The sequence below is a fragment of the Pseudopodoces humilis genome, chromosome 13 (assembly GCF_049639895.1).
Source record: "Pseudopodoces humilis isolate 2021_Gansu_Grassland_sample_001 chromosome 13, ASM4963989v1, whole genome shotgun sequence".
In the NCBI taxonomy this organism is placed as follows: Eukaryota; Metazoa; Chordata; class Aves; order Passeriformes; family Paridae; genus Pseudopodoces; species Pseudopodoces humilis.
The window spans coordinates 13,680,530-13,698,167 of NC_142212.1; the positions used below are offsets into that span (position 1 = coordinate 13,680,530).

Sequence of the window (17,638 nt, forward strand, 5' to 3'; positions counted from 1 at the left end):
AGAATTAATTCCTTTGTGTAAGTTCATAACTTCATTTACTCAAAGAAAGGATGAGCAAGCTGACTTTCTCTTAGGAGACCACGTGGTCTGAGGCAGTTCAGCAGCAGGGCTTTTCTTTGGTTAATGGTATCTGAAATGGTACAACAAACAGAACTTTGTCCTGGCAGTTTGTGCAATGGCAAGGAATGATAAAAGTAGATAGGTTATATAGTACAGCTATGGCTGCTTATTATAGCAAGCAGTGTTACTTAAGGGAAATAAACATGTTTCTTTTCTCAGGAACCAATTTCCAAGAATACATAGGAAAAAAAGCACATTTCACAAGCTGTTGAATGCCTCTTTCTTACCTTGACCCTTGCACAAGAATTGCACTGCTAGAGCCTCCCTGGCTGCCTGATGCCATCCAGTACTCCCTGTGCCAGGGCTCATCCATCCAGTGCCTGGCTGGAACTGCTGAATGGGTGGTTCACAGAAGTTAAGGACTTTTCCAGACACAGGAATAGATTCAGTAGTGCCAGGGCTTGCATCATGTGGGACCTCCTGAAACAGATATGCTGTAATAATTTTTATTCCTTCCTACTGGGATGAATTCCAAGCCAGTAAAAGGCAAACTGAATTAATTCAACGAAGGCATATGCCACTGGAAACTGTTTACATTTCTTAGCAAAAATGGAGTTTCCTAGTCCATTTTTTAAGCTTCCCCCATCCCCTGCCAAGTACAGCTTATGGTGGGCACTGTTACAAGGATATGCTGTTGACACTACCAGGGCTTGACATTCTTGCTTTGGAAAAGAATGAAATGGTGACTATTGTTTTATTTGATACTATTTTGTTATATGGGAGAACAGGAAACTGTAGGGGCCCGGATCTGTCCTTTTGTGTGTGTGTGTTTTCATTTGATCTTTTTCCAAGTTATCCAGCATGCTGGCTTTTCTTAGGCTGTTCTGCCATGACACCCAAGACAGACACCAGGTCTCCAGCTGCACTGTTCTATCTCTGGCCCCAGCTGCCATTCTTGTACAATTTTTATTTGCACTGTTTTGTTTAAGCTCTCACAACACGTTACTTAAACAGTGGAAAACACCTTAGAGTTTTTCTTCTAAGCCAGCACAGGAACTGTCTTGTCTTCTGAAGCACATCACTGCTTGGGCATTCCCAACTGGAATTTCAGGGCCAGCCATCAGCATTAGGGAATGGCATTTGCTATTCTGGCACTCAGCATACTGAGCACTTTCTTCTCCTCACATCTGTGGTCCAGGGAGTTGGCAGGGGCAGATGAGTGTGTTCTCCACACTAGAGTGACTAAGAGGAGCATCATGAGCACTGCAAAATTTAATAGTGTGCATTGGGACTCCAGCCCATGCAGTGCTTACAATGAAATTGAATTTTCTTCCCATGCAAACAGAAACATATGGTTTTGTGTTGAAAGATGTGGAGGTGAAACTAAACAGAAAACTGTCATTGGAGAGAACTGAAGCAACACCCTAGTGGATATAAGGTGGTGGGACTATTTGGCTCTCCTACAAAGTTTTATTACATCACATGTTTCTGTGCTTTGTCCCTTTCACTATTCTGATTAGTAACACCGCACAGGCTTACTTTTTTCATGCTCTTAAATGATTTGAAATGCACTGGTAATAACTGATGCCTCAAGACTTAGCATTTCGTAAGCTTGGCAAATACAGAGAATAAGCCTTTGCTCTGATTTGGGGGTTGCTCTTCCCTTTATTCTTTGCTAGTCAAGGAATTCAAAGATGTTTAATCAAAGTGCACATTTACTTCCCCCAAACATCCTTCTGATTAGCACGTCATTTAGGCTGCTTGCTAAAGGGCATTACCTCTATCAGCCTAGTTCTCAAAACTAGGAATATTTCTTGCTGGGCTTGCAGCAGCCTGCAGCCTTGCTCTGTTTTCAGCAGTCAGGCAAAAGCATTTACAATTAACCTTTACTTTCACGTTAGTTGAATTTTACTCCTGCCTACAGAGGAGTATAATCTAAATGCTATTAAAATAGAGTATGACTTCATAGTTTGTGACATCTGGTGACTTCCAATTATCTGTGTTTTGCCTGCCTATGGTGAAAAGGCAATTATGTTCTTCTGGTAGGATTTGCAGCAGTTTCAGAAGATATGATAATACAATACTGAAGGAGGGCAAGGAAAGACTCACACAGGCTTATAAGTGGAAGTCAAGTGTGCATGTTTCAATCCTTGAAATCTGAAGCTGTTTGTAGTAATCCTTTCCCATTATGTCCTGTTGACAGGTATTGATCAACCACTACCTGTTTGTTAGGAAACATGAATAAGATATGGAGTCCGCTTCTGCATTTTTCTTTTATCATTCTGTCTAAACCAATTTATTCATCAAGTCTACATGAATTTTCACGAAATAGATATCTTCTGAAATACATTGATTGCAGTGTCTATGCTCATTGGCTCCAGTACTTGCAGAACTTCTAGATATTCATTTTATATATGATACAATAATTTTAGTGAGATGTCATGCAAAAAAAGTGAAGCGGAGTTAACTCAGCCAGATCTCAGGGTATTGACGAACTTTAATTTTGTTCAAAAGCTGTGGCATAATGATTTCTTCTGTCAGTTACAACACATCCTATCCATTCATTCATCCACCCATCTTGACAATCCATATGCTAAAAAGTGCTTTTGCATGCAGTAACCCACCAGATTGTGACAATTCTGCAAATGATGTGACATGACACCCAACATGTTGAGGATTTTTTTATTTTAAGATAGTTACCAAGAAATTTATTTCTAAGGCAATGTATTACACGGAGCTTCGCAAACAGGGCTGTCCTGCACTGTTGAGAAACAGAGTGGATTTATCTGCAAACACTGATGACAGAGCACAGCATTGGCTCAGTGGGGTACTCCACATCTGATAATAGGTGCTTGCAAGAAAGAGTCCTAAAAGCGTCTATGAGACCGTAATTACAGGCAGTAGTAAAATCCTAGCCATATGTGGCAATAAACACCATACTTCTGTGCTCTCATGTCTCAGACTGAAGACAAATGGAGTCCCACCCTGCAGTTAGAGGATCTCTGCTCTGTTTACTCATAGCATGTAAAAGGGATAAGCTATTTGTTTTGTTTACACATTTTTTCATACAGTAATTCTTTTTTCCATCTAGTGATTGGTTTTGTTATATGTTTAACACACAGCTGGCAAGAACAGCTCCAGCATGGCCACAAGACCTTCTCCTGGTAAAATGGAATGGATCATCCCACTGATTGTGGTCTCAGCACTGACCTTCGTGTGCCTCATTCTTCTCATTGCTGTGCTTGTCTACTGGAGGTGAGCCTGTTTCCATATCAGTGGAAACCGATTAGGATTTGAAACACATTTCAGGTGGTGTTTTTAATGTGGTCCTGTGTTCTTTTATTAGTAGTTATGGTGGTAGATGCATTAGACAGTTTTCTGGGTGCTAGAACAGCTTTGTTGGTTAACTATTCAGCTGTCTTAAATACTGACTGTGGACTCTAATTCAGAAGTTTGAAAGGAACAGTAATTTGGATTTTCAGGAAAAAATACTTAGCTTAAGATGTAATGGGCAACATATGGAATAATTTGCTGAATAACACCATCAAAGCAAATGGCATGAAAACAAGTTTGAGACGCATATTTCAGAAAAGGAAACATGGTATTGAAATGCACAGCAGAGAAACACTTGTGATGAAAGGATAACCCTCAAGGAGATATGCGTGCTGGACCAAGGGGTCTTTCCTTGAACGGCAGTAGTTTGTTTTGGTGTTAGAAAAAACATTATAAATCAAAACCCAGAGAACTAGAGGAAGCAGAAGAAACATAGTTGCCCTTGGCAATGCATTGTGAGGATAAAACAAATTTTATTTTTGCCTTTGCATTTCTGAGCATTCGTGGATTTAGATGATTTGAGACCGGAGGTGACATAAGCGGAACAATGAAGCAGAGAGAAACCTTCTGCTTGTTTCCATCTCATCAGTGCCCTATTATCCAGGGACCAAAATAAGGAATTAGAGAAGTTGCTTGGGAAGGTTTGGCAAAGCATTAACTTTGTTTGGTCTCTTTGTGGCTCATTCTGTGATACAGCAAAGAAATAAGTTTCATGAAGAAGACTTGCTGTAAGGAAGCTTCATTTTCTGTCCCCTTTATTTGGAAAAGGAGACTGTGATTGTTTGATAATTTCCTTTTTCCATCTGTTGAGCTTCCATACTGTGTTTTAGAGACTCCTTGTAACTGAATATATTTGGAAATGATTTGTGCTCCCTTATTTGCAGAGGTAATTTGCTGTTCTCAGTTCCTTTTTCATGTGGATCCTGGACAAATGGTGAAAGAATATGACTAATGTTGAAGAGAAAGGGTCACTTCCATCTTTTTCGTGTGGTGGCCATCTCAATAACAAAAAGGGATGGGAACTTGCAGGCAAGCAGAGCTCTGAATTACCTTTCTACTAAAGTTTCCTGGATTTAGTACTTTAAATGGCACTGCTGCACAAAGAGGCCTGTGTGATTTTAAGTTGGTAGAGTGGAAGATAAACTAGGTCAGTATAATGAAGCTGCAAAAATTGTGCTGCCTTTTATCCCAGAAAAAGGGGGAGAGCACAATCACAGGGTGACCAGGAGCCATGACATCTGCTGGGACCTGTTGGTAGTTGGGCTCCCCAGGCAGGAGGGACAATGATACCGTAGTTTCAGTTTGCTTCTGTGTATCTTTGATTCCTCTTGAGCAAAAGCTGGCCTGGCTGATCCTTGAGCTGTCATGGGCATGATGAAGGGGACTGTTGCTCCCAAGACCTCTAGTGCTTAAATTGATTTCTTTTAGCATCAAGTTGAGAATTTGAGTCTTAGCAGACAGAAAAGGTGAGGAGACCAGATCCTTGTATTACTCACCATATGGATTCACCATTCACTTCTGCAGTGGCACAATGGTACTTCATTTTCTGCTTGCTTTCCTTTCATGCTGGTTCCTGAAATTGTGTGCTGTAGGGACAATAACTGAGTATTTCTGAAAACTGTACACTGAGATTTTAGGACCTTCACTGGAGCACTGCTAGCTCGTCTAGAGCCCATTAAAACGTGGGCGTCGTGAGGTGCTGTTTCCCAAACACATTATTTTTGCATTTCTGGGCATTTGTTTTGCATCTGTGATTTTATACCCAGACTCAGTATCATGAGATCCATCTGCAGATCTTCAAGGTCAGTTTAAAATCTGACTTGGATTGTCTGCAGTCTTTGCCACTGTTACTCTCACAGCCTTTGCTACAAGCTCCGAGAACTGCAGAGTGTGTTTGGTAGTGACCTCCAAACTATTTAGGGATTGAGTGTGACTTCAGTTTTTTTGCAGCAAGATGAGTTCCTATAGTATGCTGAGCTGTAATATGGCTTGAAACATGTCTTTTCTAGAACTTCAACTATATTCTGTAGCAAACTGAACTAGTCCTGAGTATTGACACTTAGGAGTAAACCCAGGGTCAGTGTCACTTTCATCTTCACACAGGAGGGTGACTAGAGTCAGGAAATCAACTGAAATATTTTTATACACAGTAATTTCTGTCATTTGGGGGGAAATAACATATCTTAGGAGAGTGTGGTAACCTTCCACTGTTTGTTTTTCATTCTGATTTTTAATCTAAACACTACAGTCCTATAGGCTGTCATTTCAAAGGGAAAAAATAAGCAGAGAATATTAAGAAGCAATTAAGATTTTAGAGTTTAGCCAACAGCAAATTTTAAATGGGAACTAAATTATAGCCATTTCTCATTTTCAGCTAAGAGCAAGAAATTCATTCATGACTATAGCTGGAGAGTTTTCTTTTTCTTTCTTTTGAACAGATACCATAATTCACCTTGAATTATTGCCACCAACAATATCATGATCCCAAAGACAAAATGGGAATATTGTACTGCATTTCCTATTAAATCAAGCTGTTTATACAGTGCTAATATGTTTACTTTCAGGGGGGATTTTTGGAACAATGCAGCTGCTGCCTTTCAAAGAGCAAGCAAGCTTGTGTTGCTTGTTTTATAGCTGTGTGTGTATATGAGACAGCTTGGGAAAAAAATGTCTTTAATTTTCCTTAGGCAAAACCCTATAGAATTTCTTAGATGGAGAGAGTTTTCTTAGGTTTTTGTTAAGCATCCTGTCAAATTGAACAGAATCATTAGGACAAGTCCTGTGACAGAGCCTTGTACTTCTCTGGCAGTGTCTTAATGTGCAGGAGAAATTACACTGAGCACCAGCAGATGCGTTCTTTTTTCTGACTTGGTCATTGATTTCTGTGGGACCTCAGGCCAAGTCACTTATGGGTTGAGAGTATTGTTGTTGAACTCAGTGGCAAAGATCTCACTGGGAGCAAGCTCAGGAGTTCAATATTTCAGCATCTGAGTTCTGACACTGGTGGAACAGCACTGAAAAAGGATGGTCAGCTGTATTTGTATATCAACTTGTAATATAGCAACAAAAGCTGCAACATAAAGAACCCTCATATTTACCATGTCTAATAACTGTGCCTCAGAAAATTACCTTTTGGTGTTAAATTCTGGGGAGCCTGCACAGCTGCTTAGCCAAGAGAGTGTTAAAACTTAATTGAGAGGAAAAAAACCCAACAATTTCTGCCTGTACCATGTTGTAAAAAGTGCTAAAATTGTTATTTGAACCTATCTCTAGGTTTTATTTTATGAGTATACAAAGTGTTGTTCATCTACTGTACTGATTGGAAAAGGAGCATTGCAAATTTACAGGCCATTGTAAAATTGTTTGCTTACAATGATAAAAGCTTCTTTCAGCTTACTCTAAAATGTTTGTGATTCTTCTCATTTTCTCACCCATGGAGGATGTTGAGTGGTAACACTTTCTGAGACCCTGGGTGTTAATTTTAAGAATGCCTCAGATGCAGTTGCATGAGTATTTATTTCAGCAGCAGCAGTTCAGGCAGGGTCCTCTGTTCCTGCCCTTGTTCTGCCCTCTGTGATCCCATTGCAAATGTTTGTACAGCCATGTGAGGAGATGGATTGCAAAATAATCCATGTTTAAAAAAAAAAAAAAAAACTTTAACAAAAAAATGAGAGGAGTTTTCATGTCCTGATTTAAACCAGATTACCTCCTAGTCTGGTTCATGTAGTAACAGGACAGAGCTGTACCAGCAGAACTGAGGGAGCAGCACAGGGCAGGGATGAGAAGGATGGATGGGGATGCTCGTTCCAACATGGCCCTTAGCGATGCCTGAGGACCACGTCCAGGTGCTTGTGCTCATCTTGGGATGGCAGTGCCCCAGAGCTTGTGTCACCACAGGCACTGAGGAGAACTGACAAGGACAAGAGACTTCCCTTCTCCCTGGAAACAGGCAACTCCCCAGGGAGACAAGTGAAAACACGGAGGTGAGTGGCATACCTGAAACTTCTTGCAGCTTCCATATAGTTTTTTAGTGCCCAGCTGTGCCTTGCTCATACTGAACTAGGTACGCCTTTGTTTTCCTCTGAGAATGGCCACATTTAGTCTCATATGATGAGAGATGGGGATAGGGCAGATCACTGCCTGGTAAATGGGATGCAGCCTAGCCTGATTTGGAGTCCTCTGATCTCCTGCTCTCAATCCAGGCAATGCAGGAAAAGCGCTTCAGCTTTTATTGCAGAAGATCCAGGTCGTGTGTGATTTTGCCAGTGGCAGAGGTAAAGGTACTGAACCTTAGGCCCTTCTGTGTTTAGTATCTCAAAATACTGCTCATTTTCATTAAAAGGGAGCAGGCTTGTGATCAGCTCCCTCCTGCCCTACTCTGGGACCCGACCTCGTCCTCTCTGCTGGCGTCAGGCCCTCACTTTCAAGCAGGATGCTCAGGGCAGCCACTGGTTACTTGTTCTGGCTGTTGGTACCATACTTTCAGCATTCATCCTTCTTTCTTTATGAGGAAAATGAATATGAAAACTTCTCTGGCAGCATCTGTGCTCTTCCATCCAGCAGGACACAGCCTGGGCACGGGGGCGTGGGGCACAGCCCAAGACCAGACCGGAGCAAGCTGCTGCACTTCAGGGTGTTGGCTCAGGGGTTTTATCGTCTCCTCCTGCAGGGGAGCTGAGCCCAGCTGATCCCAAGGCTGATGGGACAAGGGGCCAGCTCTGTGTGGGAAGGGCTGAGGCAGAGGAGCCCAGGACCTGCACCTGCAACCATCCCTCCCCAACTTCTTGTTCCATAATCATTTCCCAAATGGCTATTGAGGGCCTTTAGAAATCAAGGGAGTTGTCAGTTGTTATAGTAACAAACCCCCTGCTGCTGAATTGGCCCCGAGATGCCCATTTGGGCTTTTGAACAGACTAACTCTGGCTCATTAGACAAAAAAGAGAGAGAGAGACAGATTTGCAGATGGAAAGTTGCTTTTTAATCATGCTGGATGATCTGTTAAGAGCTTGACTGTGGAAAGGGGCATGGTCTCTCATTATATGCCTGTTACATTTATTCTTTTTTAATTAACGCTATGTTTAATTTTTTTGTCATGAAACAGAATTCTACAAGATCCCATTTCCTTCCTGGTGAGGCCAATAGTGACCTGCTGCTTTACAAACCAACATATTTTGTCTTGAGGAAGGAAACAGGTATTTGCTAAGCTTAAATACAGATTGGTGGTGATTTCCAGAACGATCAGGGTATTGATAAGCTCAGAAAACAGTACTTTTAATTCTAATTATAGAGCATCAGGACCAAAATCAATAAGCACATTCCAGTCCAGGAATGCCCCATTTCAAGGAAATAGGACTGTCTAGACTTTGCTTCAGGTTGAGACCTGAGCCATCCCATTGGTATTAACAGAATGATTCCTGAATAACTTCTACCAGCTACAATGGACTTTGCTGCTGTAAATTTGACTCCACATGACTGAGGAACCTGTATCATCTTAAATGGGTTCTCAGGAGTATGTAATTGCAGTATCAAATTTCTTCTTGCCAGATATTTGAAGCCAGCTCCTTCCTGTGCCCCACACAGCCAGCCTTTGTCTGAATTTCATGAATCAGTGTTCTCCTCTCAGCTGTCCTGTAAATAAAAGGCAAATACAGTTTTATAGCAGGCTGATGTATCTCCAGGTGTAAATAAGAGAGGACTCTGGGGTTTTTTATGTAATTCACCTTTTCTAAAAGGAAGATTGTTGCATCAGGTGGGGCAGGCAGGGCTGTTAGCAGACAGGAAGCAAATACTCAAGTACATGAAAGGGGTCTGCAAGGAATCTGTGATCTTCTGCCCCCATTGTGCTGTGGATGTGAGGGGCTTTGGCTTCAATTACAGCAAGAGGGAAATTTTGGTTGGACATTAGCAACAGCCTCATGATAGGAAAGACAATATAGTGGTGGTCTATAGAATTTCCATCATTTTTAAGTTTCAGACAAGGTTAAGCAGCTCCAGTGACAGGATTCTGATCCCTCACAGGAGCTTCCAGGCCTTTCTCCACAGTTCTGCAGTGCCAGCTTTAAAGCACACATGGAAACGTGAGGAAAGAGGAGGGATGGTACAGTGTGATAAACTGCCCTGTAAATCATAGCCTAGAAGCCTGCCTTGTCACTCTTAAACTGTGGCATGTGGGTCAGTTGTGAACATCTTTCTGCAGGCACTTTCATGGATGTGGCCACTGAGCTCAGTGGGAGCCTAGATGTGCATCACCTTTATTTTGGAAGATAATATCAAGCATGCAATCATGAGTCACACAGCGGGACAATACGTGCTTCGGGTGTGGAAGACTAGAATTCAAAATATCATGTTGGTGACCTTGAAAACTCCCAGTCATGAAGAGTATGATTTTTATTTTTAATTTGCTATATGATGTGTCCCATAAGAGCTGAGACATTTACGCTGTACTTTGCCCACAGGCCATCCTAAGGGGGTGAAGCTCATGCAAAAGTCTTGGCGGCAAGTTGGAAAACTGCTGTTGACACCTCTCCTCAGTGCTTTGTTTCGAGGTGTAGCAGAATTTCCCCAACATTTCCAAAAATACTTTCTTCTGCAGAAAGAGCAAAGGAGAATGGGCAAGGGCAGCTGAGGTCAGGCAAGGAGGGATCTGCACAGCTGCAATCGATCTTGCTGTTTTGTCTCTGTGGAACTAATTAAATGGATTAATTGCAGACATATTTTTTTGTCTGGAAATGCTTTTCCCAGTGCTGTTGTAATGGTGAGGTCTGGAAAAAAAAGAGCAAGATTTTATCTGTGCAGTTACTGGCTTAATAGTTTGCAATGCGTAAGTTTGAACAAATAATTTTTTAACTATCAAAATATTCTTATTAATCTTCATTAAGAACAGGTTTTTGAGTGCTCAGAAATAACGTGCCATGAGGAGTATGGGTTTTCTCATAACTACAGTGGTAGAGGATGCCAGATGCCACTGGCATCTCCTGCTCATCTGCTGGGTCTGTTGTAAGTTACTGTAGAGGAAACTCCTATACTACAGCTTTAAAATTTTTGAACTCTGACTTTTAAAGCTGTGAGATATTTTAAAAGAAAAAAAAATTCATTAATGCTTTTGTGAAATTATATCACTTTATGAAAAGAAGACTCTATTAAGAAATTGATGCACTCTTTTTCTATTCCCCTTCCCATCTCAAAGAAACAATTTGCATACTCATTGTCAGTTGATCTATTGCCAGTTAATTTCTTTTCTACAACGTTCTTAGTATGTAAGAGTGTGTGTAAAAGTGTATACAGGTATCTCTGGAGTAGATTCACTCTCATAAATTGGTAGGTTCAGAGCTAGAGCAATGTCTCAGACAAACTGTGAATGAAATATCCTGTAATACAGCTAGATGTACCCTGAGGGAACAGTATACCTCTGCTGTGAAACTGTGAATTAACTACAGCAACCAGATAAATTATAATTTTTCTCTCTCCTTGTAACCATAAAATATAGCTATTGAAAGGCCCTATCCTGTCCTAAGTCCCATGGCAGCATTTGGATTAACATTAGCACCAGCTATTTCACAGCAGGATGTAGTCTGAGTGTAAAATTATAGGCTAAGAATATTAAATCAATTCGGCAACCTTTGCTGCTTGGATAAATACTGGGAATCAGCAAACTGGTAAAACAATAACAAGCAGGGGTGAACTTCATTTTTCTGTTTTTAAAACCTGTGCAATTTGGGGAAAAACAGGGCCTTGGAATGCACAACACATTGTGCTGCTATTACAAATGCTGCAAGTACATGAATTCATTCAGTTTATTGTAGAATGCTGAGTTGGTTGGTTTAAAAGAAAACAGTTCCTCTATTGCTATAAACAGCATGTGTTTTACTCTATTGACTTACAGGTTAAAATCCATTTGAGTTGCAACTTGTAAGCTGAAACAGGCGTAGGCGGCATGCCTGGGTCTTGATTGGTGGGTTGTTTCATGTTTTGGAAACCCTGTCTTTTCCAAGAAAGAACAAAACCTTTTTGAAATGTCCTAGAAATTGACATTTATAAAGCAGTGGAAATAAGCCAAATTTGAATTGTAAAAATATTGTTAATGTTAAAAAAAATCAAAACTATTCTTATTAATGACAAATGTTTTATTCCCTGAAGGTTCAAAATTGGTTTATGTTTCTGATCAAATTCTCATTTAAATGGATGTATTTCTGCACAGTAATTCGCTCTCCCACATCCATTTTTAACCATCATCAGAAAGTTTCCAGTGAGTTCTGGTAAAATTCCTCACATTTTGTAGGACCCACATCATCACTCAAAATGATGATCATTTACTCTCCAGAGTCTTAGAAGTTCCCTAAATTTCAGTGTTCATCAGTAACAGCAACTGGTATTGCAGACATGAAGTGAAAGCTGGGAAGAGGCAGTCCTCATAGCTGCCTTATTATTTCAATTTGTTTTGTTGGGGTTTTGTTTTGCCTTTTAATAAAAGCTTGGGACATAAATGTACCAAAGTCTCTTCCCATTCATTCAGTTCCTTACTTTTGAAGCATTCTGTGTGCTGTTTCAATCAGGCACTAAATGGATTTGCTTTGCAGGCTCAGATGAGCAAACTGCAAATGCTGGTTTAGTCAGTTAAGGCTGAATCTGGACTTTATCCACAAAACCAACATTTAGACAGCAACAAAAAAAGATTCTACTGGCCTAGATATCACTGCAGACATCATACTCATCTGAATGAACTGGTTTTTGCCACTTTCCTCAATTTTAGGTAGAAACAAGGCTTTTCATTTAAAAGAGCTTTTCCTGCAACCTGTTTATTTTTCAGCAAGCTTTTCTGAAGGTTTCTCATGACAGGAGTTGAAGTCGTGTTTTCTGCTAGTACCTTGTCTCCCTACAACTGTACAATTGTCCTGTGTCCTTGTTGGAATTTTGGAGTCCTGGAGAGGAAGGAGAGAATGATGAACAGCTTATCAAGCACCAAGGACATTTACTTGGTTTACATCTGCCACAGCTATTCTGAACATGTTTATGGTGTGGAGGGTTTTATAAACTCTATATTTATTAGCAGTAATTCCTTACTATTAAAAAAATATTAATATTTAATAATTAAATCACACCATTTGCATGCACAAATCACCATAGTTTGACTTGGGTGCTATTTAGTACTGAATCTATCTAGGCAAAGCAATTGTATCTCTGTGGAGATCAATCCTAAAGAATAAAAGAAATTAAAGGATTTTAAAATTAATTAGAGCAAAGAAAAGATTGTCTTCTTTTTCCTGAGACTATGGAAATAAAGTTTCTGCTTTCTAAAGCAAAATATAGTAATTAGGAAATTTGAAAATGGAAATTAGCCTGTGTTGGTCTTTGTCTTTATTTATATCATTAAATGCAGTCTTTAATTAGCATATATATTATTCATGTTTCAATATAATCCATTTTATAAGTCTAAGTTCAAATATAAAAACCAAAATGGGCTTGATGCACCCGATTGTTCACATGCAAAGCAGTTAACATAGATGTAAAGATATGAGGTGAATTGAAACATCCATATTTCATAAGGATTCAGTCTATGTTTTCTGAAATTATGGCTTGAACTCTTATTTTTAACTTTTTCTCATTTGCATACATATTACTCCCTGTTTAAATGATGTGTTAATTCTATTCATTAGACTTCAGTGGATGCTTCTGACTCTCCTGATAATCAAGCACAGGTCCCTGGAAAGCAAATTATGGACTTTCATGTTGCAAAACCCATTGTAAACGTGACATTTATCACTGCAAAGCCAACTCCTGTGGAGCACTTGGCTGCAGTCAGGAGGGCAGAAGCCTTTTTCTTCTGCTTATGGTAATGATTGTCATCTGTGGATAAGGAGCTGGCACCAGGTCCCCGATGGCTCTTCAGAAATGGGCACTTCACAACTGCTCCACAGCCTTGATGGTAAAAATGCCAGTTCAGTTCTTTGAGGGAATAGTTTTACTCAGGTCTTCACACAAACAGCTTCAAGAAAATGGGTGGTGAGGAATTTTCTGTTCCATATAACGTGATGGTGGAGATCGGGATGGGGGGACCTGACCTAGATGGCTCTGTACTGTCTGAAGTATATTTGGCAGTCAGAGCTGGAGCCTGCAGCTTTGGCTTTGCTGTGCTTCCAAAATATGCTTGTACTTCAAAATCTGGAAGAAGAGAGCCCAGAAAGCAAAGCACAAAGGTGACAGCAGTACAACAGCTGTCCTTTCTCTTTTTTCTGCTTTACTGAACCATACCCTATTGTGAATGTGGGAGGAATCTGTGGGAAGAAAAGGGGCAGTGAGACAGTAGTGGAGTTAGGTGTCTGCTGTTGCATGTTGATTTGCTGAGGCCATGTCAATTCATCTCTTTAATTTTAGGTATAAAAGCATTGTTATCCCAGTGCCAAACCCAAGGTGATAATTTTGGAAGGTTTTATGCTGATGGGTGAGCCCTTAGTGGTGCCACACAGGGAGTTGCTGTGTGTGCTCTAATTAATAAAAAAAATGATGGGAAAAAGATTTATATTGGCTTCTCTGTGAGGAAATCCTTGACATCTTTAAAAGCCCGTAAGTATAGTTTCCATCTGTTTTTTTGCAGAGCCCGGACCTTTTCAAAAGCAGTGCTGATACACTGCAGGGAATTAGTTGAGGTCTTTGTGATAGCAGAAGGTGAGAGTTCAGCATGTGGTTTTGTTAGCCACAGAGCTACAGAGAGCAAGTTCCCTATTGTACAGCTTAAAGGTGCAGCTGGAGACTTCTAGAAGGAGACCTGTTGTTCCTGCAGCTTAGTTTTATTCAACGTATAGAGAATAAGAGAGCAGAAGAGATCATTGCATTTGATACACTTTCTCAGCAGCTGCTTCATCTCCCTGTGTCTGGCTGCGTAATCTCACTCTCAGGATCTTCCTACATGAGAAGCAGCTGGGCACTGCTGAGCACAGGAGAAATGATCCCATTTCACCAGCCTTTGGGATAGCCAAAGCTGCAGCTGGGCCCATGGGGCAATGAAAAATCTGTGTGTTAGTGCCTTGCAGTGCTGTCTGTAGGGTCTGAGTTTGCACTTGGATCCTCTCTTTCCTTACCAATGCTTCTTTGTGCTGAAACCATGCAAGGGAATCCCTGAGCTTTACACCAGTGTTTTTGAAATACTTAAACCCATCTGCAGCCCTCTCCTCCTTCAGTCCCTGGGCAGTGATTGGGGCTTCTGCACTGTAAAGCTGGGACAGGCTGTGCTAATTTCCTGTGTGATGAGTACAGAAGAGGATTATAAGGAAAAGGGACTTTAACCTTAGCCCAGGGTTTAAGGTTATCCACAGTTCTCAATTTCCTGGTTTGGTTTTGTTTGTCTTTTATAAACCTGGAAAGTAGGCAGCTCACTTCTTCGGGGAAATGAGGCAGGGGATAAGCGTTCCACCTTCCATTCTCTTTCCAGAATTTTTTCCCTTGGTGTGCCAAATACAGCAACTTCCCATCCCAGAGAGAGATGTATTGGCAACCTCACTTCTTACTTTGTTCTGGTGACTGGGGAATGACATTAACATTGTATTGCTCTCCACCAACCTTATTGTATTTACTGAGCACTCTGCAAAAAATGAGTTAAATATATACGGGTTGAATGCTTTCTGTTACAACTGATGTTCTCTCTTGACCTTCTTGTCTTCACATATTTTCCCCTTTTAAAGTTACTAGCTGTATCTGAGATCTTAACATCAGTGGGCCATTTTGGAAAATAAATATTAATGAGATGGCTGCTGATAGTATTGTGTGGGTAGAAATAAATGTTTTTATAATAAATGGAATTTAATATTAATTGAGTGTTTTGGAGTTAAAGCAGGATATAAAGTGACAAACTTGTGGCACAGCAAAATGCCCTTTGCAGGAATCCAATTAGAAGAGGGAGCAGCAAATTCTATGCAAACTTGTTATAATCGCACAGGGGCAATACAGGAGTGGAGCATAATTTGGAGCCTGGGACCTGTCCCCTTGAATGTCTCATAATTTCCATGAATCAACATTTAGCTACTATGTAGTGCCAAGTTTGCATTATTCAGCTTTTTCCTGACAATGCTGCATCCCTTGCTGCAGTCTTCGCTCTCCAGAGGGAGACAGTATGTTTTGCAATAAAGGACACATTAATTAATGCACTGTCCTGCTACATGTCTGTTGGAGAAAAGTGACTCATTTGTTAGCCTGCTGAAATTACTTTGCACTGAAAATTATCTGCTGATGTTACAGGCTTTTTCCTGATCACTTGAAGCTGTTATCTTTGCCATTTCCTCAATGGGGATGATCAAGAGTTGTTCCCTTTCCAAATTGCGGTCTTTGTTCGTGATTTGCAAAAATAGAAGGTTTGCTGAGATGTGTTGTAGATAAATGGCTAAATCCTGCCTCAAGAAACCAAGTGCAGTTGTCAGCTATATCTTGTCTCATAAAGAGTGATGTAAAGTATTCATTGAATTTGAATTGTTCAAAAATAATTTCTCTAAATATTATGTATTGTTTTCATCTGGCAGATGGAGTTGCAGAAGCTGCTATAGCAAGAGTTTGTTTGTGGCATTTCAGACAACCTGGGTATTGTGTGAAATTGGCTTAGCAAGCCTCTAAAAGGAGGGTGCAGAATGTAAAGTGAGGGTGTAGGAGTGATAGCCAGGGCATTGCTTCCAGGCTGATAGAGAAGTGTGTGGGGAAAAAAAAAAAAACCAAAAAAAACCAACAAGGAGCAAATCAATTTATCCATTCTGTCAAAATGGCTATGATCAGCCAGGAGGCAAATGAATAAACGGATCAACAAGTATTTCACACTTGTGTGTTCTCGACAGGAAATCACAGATCTGAAACCAAATGTCTGGGACAAAACTACCAGAAATAGTGGCAAAATACTCTGCTGTTTAGTCTGTATTTTCAACATTTTTAGCTCACAAAAGTCCTTGAATTAAAGCACTAGAATAAAGCAGGAACTTGTTACTACATTTCCCAGCTATGAGCAGAGATGAAAATATTTGGGGTGGGTCTAACAGCAGGACCTCAGTCCCCACTGGAATCTCCCTTTGCTGCACACCCGGGTGTGTCTGGCTGGCCATGGTGATGGCTCCTGTCTTTTCTTCTCCCAAGCTTACAGTGTGATGGCAGCCAAAGCATCACCAAAGATGTGAATCAGAAGGTGGAAATGAAATGCATGAATACAGCAGGAGGAAAATGGATGTGGATTGCTAGAGGTGCCAGGGCTGAACAGCTCACCTGGGAGCAGACAGATATCTACTACGTTCCTCCAGGACACTCTGTCTGCCAGAGCAGCCATGGCCCTTCATGAGCTTCAGGAAAAGGAATTGCAGAGCCAAGAGCTTGTGTTTAATTACATGTCTGCTTCCGAGCAAGTTCCTCGTGCATCCAGGCACATTTCTTTATACATTAAGAAACACTTTTTTCCTGAGATGTGAACTGCAGTTCTTGTGGGGTTTTTTTTCCTTCTTTTCCCCAATCCCACATTTAACACTGAAAGGTTATCAAGAACTTAATAAAAGATAGGTTTAAGCTTTAGAAGTAGTACAAATAAAGAGAACAGTCCATAAATAGAAAATATATTAAAGTGTATCTGGTGTTAAGAGCTCTAATAATTAACACAGTTTGACTGAATTTCTTCTGTTTTGCTTATCTGCAGTGAAATTTTGTCTTGAATCAAAATGGTCTACTCCTGTGATTAGTAGCTGTTTCTACACTGTGATCAAGACAACTGGAGAGCAATATTTTATATGTCTGAGTGTGTGCTTAGTGCAAAAGAGTTTGTCATGAGGATGAAACCAATTTCTAGTTTTCTATTTCTAATTTTCAAAATTATTTCAGTTGATTTTTTAAATCGAACATCTCTTCTATGTCTGTTACTTTATGGTTTTTCAATTCTTGTCTCTTATGTGTAATAAGAAGCCTGCTAATAGACATTGTGGTAACTTTTCTGATATGCTAATCCTTTTTGTGTAATAAATGTGTATTTCCTTGGTACTAAAATTCAAGAAGCTTTGAATGGATTATAGGCCTGAAACTTCGAAGATGTCCTTAATAAATATTTAGAAAAGGGAACTCTTCCTCTCTTTATTTCATGCACTGTCAGGATCATGCTTCCAGTCCCCTCTGCCTCATGGTGTAGTGGATTCTACCTCTGTTACTTGCTTATAATATTTCTAGTATTTTTCTTATGGCTTATTTGGTCCGTGGAAATGTAGTTTAAAACACACATTCTTTTTGTTTTCTGTGCTTC

The 17,638-nt window shown here is 40.3% G+C and overlaps 1 protein-coding gene across 1 annotated transcript in view; it reads left to right on the forward strand.

The window, feature by feature from the left end:
- The window catches only part of PTPRG (protein tyrosine phosphatase receptor type G), a 389,416-nt gene that overhangs the window by 319,621 nt on the left and 52,157 nt on the right, over nucleotides 1–17,638 (forward strand). The window contains exon 13 of the mRNA XM_005522022.3: nucleotides 3,183–3,315. Coding sequence (XP_005522079.2) covers nucleotides 3,183–3,315 — 133 coding nt within the window. The remainder of the gene's footprint in view (nucleotides 1–3,182; nucleotides 3,316–17,638) is intronic.